The sequence below is a fragment of the Poecilia reticulata genome, linkage group LG16 (genome assembly GCF_000633615.1).
Source record: "Poecilia reticulata strain Guanapo linkage group LG16, Guppy_female_1.0+MT, whole genome shotgun sequence".
In the NCBI taxonomy this organism is placed as follows: domain Eukaryota; kingdom Metazoa; phylum Chordata; class Actinopteri; order Cyprinodontiformes; family Poeciliidae; genus Poecilia; species Poecilia reticulata.
Window position 1 is genome coordinate 652,058 of NC_024346.1, and position 9,786 is coordinate 661,843.

The following is a 9,786-nucleotide window of genomic DNA, read 5'->3' on the forward strand; positions in this document are numbered from 1 at the left end:
GGCTCCCTGGATTAGCTTGATCATACTACGAAATATATAAAAGTCAAAAATAACCAATAAGCAAAGCTAAATATTTCTTAACTAGTTTGAAGTTATTTAGATGGAAAGTAAATATTTAGCTTCAAATTAAACATTTAGTTGGGAAGCTAAAAGTTTAATTTCAAGCTAAATATTTAGCTGACAAACCAAATATTTTGCTTGCTGATTAAATATTTAGGACTTTAATGGGACATTGTTTCAGGATAAAGTGAAGTAGTTCTGGTTCTGCTGTGTTGGATCAAGATTCTGTTTAATGGAGGCAGCAGAAGTTCATCAGAACCGTTTAATTACCCAGAACACGACTGGCTTGGACCGGTGTAAACCAGTAGAAACTGGGTTTGAACCAGTCTAAACCAGTTTAAGTCACACTGGGTCTGAACTGGTTCAGACTTTTAGTTCCAACCTAAACAAAGTTAAAATTTGATCCAATTCTGGCGTCTGCAGTGTGAACGCAGCCTGAGCTGCACCAGTTCAGAACTGGGTCACTTGAACTGGTTTAAACTGGTCCTGAGTTTCTCAGCTCCAGTCTGGACCCGGTGGTATTCAAACYGAATGCAAACTCCTTAATGTCCGTTTCCATGACAACGGCAACGTGAGATCACAGGAGGCAACAGGTGCGGCTGATTTGTTTGGTCAAACCGGACAGACGCTGCGCTCTCACCAACAGCCCGGATGACCTTTGACCTCCCCGCAGCGTCTCAGCCAACCCACAGCACAACTCTGCCACCACCGTACCGAGCTGTAATGTTCTGGATGCTCCAGATGGAACCCGACCAGAACCTTGTTCAGCGTCATGGTAACGGTGCGGCAGGCCGCTCTTAAAGGGCCGGTGTCTGAAAACTCCCTCTGTGCTTCTGTGTTCCTTAGTCTCTTTCTTCCTTATAAGGAGAACAGGAAGCTTCGTCTCCTCAGTGTGTGTGTGTGTGTGTGTGTGTGTGTGTGTGTGCGGTCCAACACGGAGCCGATGTGAAACCAGGAAGTCATGTGACCAGCAGGTCATGTGACCGACCCAATTTAGAAATAAACTGCCATTATTTCCTAATGATAAGCTGAAGTACCAGAACCGCCTGAAAGCCAGGTTGCCATGGCAACGCTATGGCATAGTGGCACAGAGCCGCCCTCTGCAGGTGAAACCGTGGAACTGCAGCAGTTTAATGATCAACTGGAAGGAGAACAAGTTTAACTTTAAATTATGAACGTTTAGACCAGCAACATCAAACTGGGTCCAGTTTCTGGGTCAGAACCAATAGAAGTGGATTTTAATGACTGAACGGCTAACGGCGCTAGCTGTCCTCAGGGTTTACCACAACACTACTGGAAAGTTGAGTAGAAGGAGGAAAGGTGAACTCCTGTGGTTAAAGACACCAGCCGTACCTGCTCTAGTCGCCATGGCAACAGGTCAGAACCGGGTTCTGGTTCTGATGGATGAGAAGCTTCATGCTGGTCTGGTTTCAGTGGTTTTATTCAAAAACTCTCTGCGGTTACAGCGCCACCATCAGGTCAAGACAGGAATAAAAAAATAAAATTGGGTCACAGAAGTCGAGACGACACCAGAACCTACAGGACCGCCACGTCTATGTACACGGGGAGGGGCGGGGCTGGGGGCGGGGCCAACAGGAACAGTCCAATAGAGTCCCAGAGAGGCGTCCAATCAGAGCGCAGCGCTGCAGGAGGCGCTGAGCATCATGGGTAATGGAGTCTCCCACTGGAAGGTCAGGCTGACAGAACCGGGCCACTGGAGCAGAACCGGTCCTGGTTCTGGTCCAGATCAGAACCAGGACTGGGTCAGAACCTGTGATGGTTCTGGTTCTGTTCATGATTAAAACTGGAGGATCTTCATCATCATCATCATTATCATCCAGACAGCTTCCCGTCTGGTTACCATGGTAACAGGGCTTCCTGCTCGTCTGCGTCTCCGAGGCCACGCCCAGCAGGGGGAGGGGGGAGGGGGGGTCAGCAGGTAAGGGTCGGGGCCAGGTGTGTCCTCTACTCGTCATCGTCATCATCACCTTCATCGTCTGCGTCCCTCTTCCTCTTCTCACCCTGAGCCGGAGCATCATCATCCTCTGAGGAAGAAACCACAGCGCTCAGACGGAGAGGCTGAGCAGAACCAGAACCAGAACCGGAACCGGAACCAGAACAGACATCTTTACTTCAGACCCACCTCCATCTTCCTCCTCCTCCTCATCATCTTCCTCTTCCTCCACATAGTCTCCATCATCTTCCTCGTCCTGAAAGACAAGCAGTGTTGGCTGCAGCGCCCCCTGCTGGTGGCTGTGAGGTCACAGACTCACCTGGATTCCCTCCTTCATCAGGTAGGACAGCCCCACCTCAGAACCTTCCTCCTCATCCTCATCCTCATCCTCGTCTCCAGGCGGCCCGGCTTCATCATCCTCATCTGGGTCAGAGCAGCGCGGCGTCACACACGGAACCAGAAGCACCRGACTGACCGGACCGGAACCAAAACTCACCGTTGGACTCGGGCACCTCGTTGTCGTCCGGGTCGAAGCCGTCCAGGTAGACGACCTGCGGCAGCAGGCGGAACACGGCGTCGCGGTAACCATCGGCCGCCGTCACGCCGCAGCTGTACAGGTCCAAACTCTTCAGGTTCTTCAGGTTCTGCTGCAGGGAGGCAGGCCGGGTCAGCTGGGTCCAACAGAACCGCACACACTCACAGCGGCACACATGACCCCCAAACAGAACCCGGCCAGAACTTTACTGTAAGCATCTGAAGCCGGGTCAGAACCTACCAGCGGCTGCAGGCTGCTCAGCTCCTTGATGTGGTTGCCGCTCAGGTTCAGGTAGCTCAGGTTGGGGCATTTCTCCGCCAGCGCGTCCAGACCTCCAGAGATGGAGTTGTCGCTCACCTCCAGCTGAAACACACAGKCCCCGTCAGAGTCCGGCTCGGAGTAGCACCGGAACCCTCCGGAACCGGACCCACCTTCCTGAGCTTGGGCAGCGCCGGCAGCTTGGCCAGCGAGCCGAGGCCGACGTTCACCATGCTGAGGACCTCCAGCGCCGAGAACTCCTCTGTCACGCCCTCCACCTCCCCGTCCGCCGAGCGGCAGCTGTCCACCACCAGCTCCCTCACCTGGGGACAGGTGGACCGGGTCAGAACCGCTGGCCGGGCCAGATCAGTCAGCAGGATCAACTAGTGCCCAACCCAAGCATCCAACATGGCTGCCAGAGGCAAAGRAAACCTGCTGATCAGTGTTTTTGTTTCTACRGCTCCACCTGATTCATCTTCTTCTCATGCTAAGGGGGCTTTTAAAGCGCTTGGATGCCATCTAGTGGTCAGAGTGTGAACTACACCTGCTGCACGGAGCCTCAAGTCAGAAAGTGGCTGATAAATAATGTTAATCCTGAGCTGGGTTGATAATAAAAATATATATTTATGCTGAATTATATATTTTAGATATGATACATTAAAGTAAATTATTTGTGATAATTCTGAAAGCCAATTCTAATTTTGGTTTGAACATTTTTGGCGACACCCAGTTCAGTGAGTGACACTGGCATTACTGAGGAATAACAACGTAATTTATGTGCATTAATTCTGAGCATCCAACTTACAATCAAATGATTACTTTAGATTCCAAGAAATATATAAATATGTTCAAATTGAATTTTAAGTTATTTTTATGTTACAAAGAGGACAAGAGTCCCCTGAGGGACTGAGCAGCAATGAAATTATGAAGTATTAAATTGTATCTGGAACATAATGATGCAAAAGCAATGGTTGTTCAAAAACATATTTTGACTCATTTTTAAAGTCTTGAGCAAAAACAGCATCAATAAAATACACATTCTGAGGCTGAGCAGCTATCCAGTGCCTGGTGTCGCTAATTAGCATCACAGTTGAATTTACATTAATGGTGGCTGCAATGTTCAACTTCATAATTATTAATTTAACATCTGACGGCAAAAACTGTTTTGTAAAATTGGACCTAAACCCAGATTRTGGTGTTAAAACAGCAGTAAATCTCGACAGTCATTTAGAGACATATCTTCATAACTCAGGGGGAAAAKMTCTGATGTGGAGATGCTGATCTGAAGCAGGTAACTGTCGAATCACTCAGGTGTGAACTGGACCTGAGAACCGGGTCGCTGAAAGTCAACCAGCTTCAACGCGCTGAAGGGAAACGTTAAAGGCCAAGAATGGCAGACTGACCTGAAGTGACCGCTTCGTTCCTGGACCAGAGGGCAGAATCGGTCCAGGGTTGTAGCTTTGACCCACCAGAAAGAGATTTAAATGATGAACTGTCCTGATAAACTGGTGAGACCGTTTCGTCTTTTTTCTTAGCAATGAATGAATAAAATGTGTTAAAACTGGACAGATGAGGTGAAATCTTCCCTGAAACCAGGCTGTTCRTTCATTATTGAGGCTGTTTCCCTCAGTTTAACGTCAGCTTTTAAAATAAATATATCTTAGTTTATACCAGAATCGGTTATAATTAAAAATATCTGACATTAACAGGTAAAACTATTCGCTCTGTGAAATCAGATTKTAGTTTTATTTTCTAGTTAAATGTGTTGAAAATCGAGATAAAGTTTTAAAATCCAAGCATGTTTCTGTGGGTAAAATGACTGAAGCTCGTTTTCTCCATCCATCCAGCGCCATGACCGCCGCTCCCTCCCGCTCGGACACCGACCACCAGCAGCTCTGAGGCGGTTAGAGGAGAGACAAGCAACCCGCAGCCAGGAAACACCATCTGGGTGTCTGGAAACAAACGCTCCCAGGTTTATGAGCGTTAAAATCCGCCACAATCCAACTGTTCTCCGGAGGCTGGGCTGCAGCAGCAGCATGGTGGGCGCGAACGGCGGACTAAAAGATTCAAACACCAGGACAAGCAGCTCATGGTGGATTAAAACTGGGCCGAACTGATCCGAAACACCTGGAAACACGTTTCAGCATTTTTACGACCCGAATCCAACACGAAGTTTGGGTTTACATCCAGCAAAATGTCAGTTACGGTTTTGAACATGGAGTCTGGTCTAATGCGCCATTAGTGTCAACAAAATCCAACTATTTAACTCTGAAGGTTACAATGAGAGTCGTTTCAATTCGAGCTCCTAACAGCGGCCTTTAACCGAATGCAACCGGCACTGACTAACTCCATCCAGGCTAGTTTTCTCTGAACCACCGAGCCTCGGCGCCAGCACCCCGCCCGGGGAGCTTTCAGCCGCTCGGAAACGCAACAGAATCTCGGTGGTTCGCCTGTTAGCTAGCAGCTGTCCTCGGCTCACGCGAGGCGCCCCCTCCACCGCACGAGAAGTGAGCGAAAGCATCTGCACGCGGCGGAGTCCACGGACACCGGAGCGGGAACCGCGGCGGAGACTCGAGCCTCCCTCCGAGCTCCAGGTCCGCCGCGGCGCCGGGTTTCTAACCACTACATCCGCGTTAGCAGCGGAGGAAGCGACGCCTGATTCCCGCGGAACCCTTCCATCATGTCGGGTTGCATCCTTTGGCTGCTTGTTCTGGGAATTACTAAGTAATTCACCTTTATTTTTATCACAAACCTCTGCGGGACTCCGGTTCCTCAGCTCCAGGCTGATTCTCTTCTTCATCTCCATTATGAAGGCCGAAYAAAGTGGATAAAAAGTCTAACTTAGAAACGATAAACTAAAAGCAATTCAGTAAAGCTCTCCTTCCTCAGCGGCCATTAGACGACGATTAAACCTCCATGTTCGCTGCTGCCCGACCCCCACCATCAGACCACGCCTACCAGTTCATGAATATTCATACATTCAATAAAGTCATCCTCTCATTGGTTCAAAGACCGACGTTCCACGAGCCCCTCCGTCGTAGGGCACCGTGTGGATGTTTCATCAGTAACTGGTGGAAATTATGAAGGCGGGACTTCACTACGACCAACGAGAAGGCGAGAATGAAACGTTTAAACTCTGTAGGCGCGAAGTCTTTGTCCCGGTAGACGCCATATTTACTGAAACAAACTTCCATTAATAAAACCCCTGGACACCATGACAACAGCCTCTAAGCTCCTTTAACCAGATCAGATCTGGACATTTCTACATATTTACACCATCAAATCGTAAAACATACAAAGATCAAATTAAAACTGAGAGTAGCATGCCTCAAAACATGGGCAAAAGAGGAAATAAAATGAGCAGCAAAAAGACAGAAACCAGCTGAAGRAAATTTGAATTCAATCCAGTACTTTCTGTTAATGGGATAGCTACTGATGCTAAAATACTACCCAGCATTGTATTTCTCTTCATTCTGCGATTCCGGGTCTTGGATCTGGGAATGAAATTTGGATTTGAGCCTCAAAACCACAGCAATTTGCTAATTATCAAAGATTTTAATGGTGTATTTTTTTTCCATTTTATGTGTTAAATAATACAGAAAGTGTCAGAATGGTTAATAAATATTTAAGAGCTTCAACTTTCATGATTTAACTTTGGGTGGCAGACATGTTGGATACTGAAGTCAGTCAGAGCTGCACAGCAGCCTCTCGATTTACCAGTTGGAGTTTTAGCTTCCCCATTAGTTTGGAAAACAAACATCATCATGGTGCGTTTGTTCGACGACCTCTAAAGGCTCAGCCTCACGATGCACAGCCATTTTGAATTTTGAAGGATTCCAAGTGTTAAAGCTCATGATAGTTGCTTCTTCTGGCTTGTAGATGCGCTGGGCGCATTAGTGCATGTTGAGGTATATTTTGAGTCTGTAGCACCACCTTCAGACAGGACAGCAGAATGCAGGACAGGACTTTTTATTGTAATGAGAACAGACAGCAGCAGCTACAGAGTTATACAAGCTTTCTGTAGAAAACACTTTAAAATGGGATAAAAAACTGTAAAAAGAAAAAAAAAACATGGTTGGAAAACAACCTAAACAGAAAATGATCAATTAGAAACAAATCTTTGGTAGATAATCAATAGAAATAAATAGATGAACTTCTGGTTTTTGGTTTCAGTTGACCTGAAGTCAGTCTTCCTGATTCTGATCCCAGATCTCTGCCTGGACTGACCCTTGGATGCTGTTACCATGGAAACAAAGCCGTAGGTCTACGTCTCTCAGAGGAACGGAGGTTGTCGGGGACGACAGTAGTCAGGTGTGTTCAGGTCAGAGGGCGTGCTCTCGAGGTGGCAGYGTGTGCAGCACCTGGTCGAGCAGCTGCAGTGCCCGGTGCAGGTGCACCTCCATCCAGCAGGGGGTGTCCTTGATGCTCTGCCTGGGATAGTCGCACCCCCAGCCTTTGACGAAGCTCAGCCTCACGATGCACAGCCTGCGCAGGTCATCTACACCTGGACCTGCTGCAGAGCACACACCTGCAGGCAGAGACAAACACACCCTTACACACAGAAACCTGCTAAACGCCCAGTTAGAGCCGCATTATTAATGAGGCGTTCAGGTGCAGTCAGGTGACACTCACTGAGTGCGGGTGCCATTCCTCCCACACTGTGGGGTCCTGGCATCACCCCAACAACCGCAGCCGCCTGCGTCTCTGCTGCTGCCTGCGCCGCCGCCGCCTGCTGCTGCATCTGCCTGTGGCACTGGCGTAGGTCAAACACCTGTGGACACAGGTGAGACGGACAGACAGGTGAGATGAGTTTGGGTTCAAGTGTTGGTTGTTGTTTAGTATGGAGTGACAGTGAGCCAATCAGGGAGCAGGCGGAGATGACCGCTGGTGAAAGTGAAACAGGAAGTGACTGGTGATGGACCTTGATGTAAGCTCCAGGGTAGATCTTGTGAACCCCGTCACCTGGCGCTCGGCCCGCCTCCCGGTCCAGGTAGTAACTCTGGACGAACACTGAGTGGTCGCTAAGGCAACGCATCCAGACGTCCCCTTCCCCCCGACATTCGAGCTGGACGCCCCGCCCAATATGGAGCCTGCAGGAAGAGACGGGTGAGCTCTGGCATGCAGCGCCCCTGCTGGTAGCTACCGACTTAAACTGGTCTGAAATGTTTTTACTGGATCAAGCAGTCTGATCCAAACTGGTTCTGAACTGGTCTATGCTGAACTGACTGGTTGGACCTGGTGGAAGCGCTTTAACCTGGCGCGGTGGCTAGCTGCAGTCCGGTGGACATTGCTCAGCTGTCCCAGACAGAACCGATCCCCGCCTGAAGGATCCACGTAGCCGTCCACCGTCACCAGGGGACAGCTGGACTGGACCTTGAACATCTCCCCCACCTGAACATCCAGCTCGAAGTAAGAGATGGAGCACCAGAACTCTGGACCTGCAGAACGGACACAGAGAGTCGGGCAGACAGAGGACATCCACAGAGACATGTTGGTGTTCGGAATAGAGCCAGATTGTCTTTAGGTGTCTCACCTGGATGGTTGGAGACCGGTTGTGGGTACGGAGGACTGCTGTGATGCTGCGACCCTGGAGGTACAAACACTGACTCAGCACTATCGTCCTACCCAGTACCACTCAATAGCACCCAGCAACCGCAGTACCACCTAAAACCCCCAAGGCCTCCCAGGCCTACCCAGTACCCTCCATTCCCTCTCAGCAGCTCCCACTGTGCCCCTCTGCCACCCACTGTGCCCCTCTGCTCCCCACTGTCACCCTGTGCCCCCCTCTGCCCCCCACTGTCACCCTGTGCCCCCCACTGTCCCCCACTGCAACCCACTACCTCAAAGTTTCCTCGTCCACATGGTGTCTTACAGAAGTGAGTGCTGGGTGTGTGTTGATGGTGATGATGTAACGGCGTCTGCTGAGTGTTGCTCCGCCCACTGTGCTGATGTCCTGCAGGTGTGTAGGGGGCAGGGCTGTTACCTGACCAGCTGACTGCAGAGACAAATCAGAGTGAGAGACCCGTCCAAAAGGACAGGTGAGCAGCAGGACAGGAGAGTAGGTGTACCAGGTGTGGGCGTCCCACTGTACTCGGGGCTCTGCTGGGCAGAAGCCGGAGTGGCGGCCTGTGGGGTCAGAGGGGGTGAGGTGCGGCCCTCTGGATGAGGGGGCGGGGCCACCTGCAGGAGGGCGGGGCCTTCCGGAGCCTCGGCGGCGCCCAAGGCAGCGGGCATCATGGACGTCCGTCCTGCAGGAGACGAAGCAGAGTGAGATGCCAGGTAGCAGAGGGTGGACATCTTGGGAGGGTGGTGGGGGGCGCTCACCTGGCGGAGACAGAGGCATGCTGGGATACATGGTGAGGGGGTGGGGCTGGGCATACGGGTCAGAGGGGAGGGGCAGGTCCAGCTGCAGGCAGTCCTGCAGGAACTCCTCCTTGATCACGGCCTGAGGACCTGCAGGACAACGGCTGTCAGAACCGGTTCTGATCCAGACAGCTGCAGGGGCTGCTGCTCAAGCTCAGCTCCGTTCTGGACCGGAACCAGTTCTGCTTCTGATTCAGGTGTGTGTTACCTGTGGAGGCGGGCGCCGCCACCCTCTCGTAGTGGTACGGGTTCACACACACGCTGTCATACTTGAGGTCGAAGGCGAAGCGGCAGAACTTGGCGTGCTTCAGCTCGTTCTTGTGCAGGTCAGGCCAGCGCCACAGCCGGGCGTAGATCACATGAGGGAAGCCCTTCCTGCCCGCTACCTGTGCAGATGAGACCCACAGGTCAGAAAGCAATGATTCGGGCCAAACCGTCGCCTCAGAGACCAAAGCTGGTCAAACATCATGTCTGACCTCAGGCAGTTGCTGCCACTACCAACCTGTCTGCAGGGACCAGTAAAGCTGAGGAAAGTGTCATCATGCCATGTGGCAGCGGGTTGCTATGTGGCAGCTACGTGTTGCTATGTGGCAGCAGCGTGTTGCTATGTGGCAGC

General features: G+C 50.8%; 2 protein-coding genes across 5 annotated transcripts in view; both read right to left on the reverse strand.

The window, feature by feature from the left end:
• Nucleotides 1-1,483: 1,483 nt before the first annotated feature.
• LOC103477476 (acidic leucine-rich nuclear phosphoprotein 32 family member E-like) lies at nucleotides 1,484-5,769 on the reverse strand. Of its 3 annotated transcripts, none has more exons than XM_017309359.1 (7): nucleotides 5,560-5,769; nucleotides 2,981-3,130; nucleotides 2,790-2,912; nucleotides 2,511-2,658; nucleotides 2,334-2,437; nucleotides 2,204-2,270; nucleotides 1,484-2,105 (listed from the first exon to the last, which is right to left on the reverse strand). In XM_017309359.1, the coding sequence occupies exons 1-7, from the start codon at nucleotides 5,611-5,613 to the stop codon at nucleotides 2,026-2,028; spliced, it is 726 nt and encodes a 241-aa protein (XP_017164848.1). In that variant the 5' UTR covers nucleotides 5,614-5,769; the 3' UTR covers nucleotides 1,484-2,025. The 3 variants fall into 3 exon arrangements, with proteins under 3 accessions (XP_017164848.1, XP_008428831.1, XP_008428832.1); XM_008430609.2 differs by having other exon boundaries at nucleotides 2,511-2,661; nucleotides 5,560-5,768; XM_008430610.2 differs by lacking the exon at nucleotides 5,560-5,769 and adding an exon at nucleotides 4,211-4,437 and having other exon boundaries at nucleotides 2,511-2,661.
• Nucleotides 5,770-6,760: 991 nt separating this feature from the next.
• Nucleotides 6,761-9,786, reverse strand: part of LOC103477474 (mothers against decapentaplegic homolog 4-like) — a 12,228-nt gene continuing 9,202 nt past the window's right edge. For both annotated transcript variants that reach the window (XM_008430608.2, XM_008430607.2), the window contains 9 exons: nucleotides 9,379-9,556; nucleotides 9,132-9,260; nucleotides 8,876-9,055; nucleotides 8,680-8,802; nucleotides 8,341-8,394; nucleotides 8,062-8,245; nucleotides 7,729-7,897; nucleotides 7,440-7,578; nucleotides 6,761-7,335 (listed from right to left, as the gene is read on the reverse strand). In XM_008430608.2, the coding sequence (XP_008428830.1) occupies nucleotides 7,130-7,335; nucleotides 7,440-7,578; nucleotides 7,729-7,897; nucleotides 8,062-8,245; nucleotides 8,341-8,394; nucleotides 8,680-8,802; nucleotides 8,876-9,055; nucleotides 9,132-9,260; nucleotides 9,379-9,556 (1,362 nt within the window). In that variant the 3' untranslated portion in view covers nucleotides 6,761-7,129. The remainder of the gene's footprint in view (nucleotides 7,336-7,439; nucleotides 7,579-7,728; nucleotides 7,898-8,061; nucleotides 8,246-8,340; nucleotides 8,395-8,679; nucleotides 8,803-8,875; nucleotides 9,056-9,131; nucleotides 9,261-9,378; nucleotides 9,557-9,786) is intronic.

Coding starts and splice junctions, on each gene's coding strand:
- LOC103477476 (XM_008430609.2), bottom strand. CDS start 5,613: ATGGAGATGAAGAAGAGAATCAGCCTGGAGCTGAGGAACCGGAGTCCC. Junction 2,913..2,980: donor CGCTGCCCAAGCTCAGGAAG/GTGGGTCCGGTT, acceptor TGTGTGTTTCAG/CTGGAGGTGAGCGACAACTC. Junction 2,271..2,333: donor TGATGAAGGAGGGAATCCAG/GTGAGTCTGTGA, acceptor CTTGTCTTTCAG/GACGAGGAAGATGATGGAGA.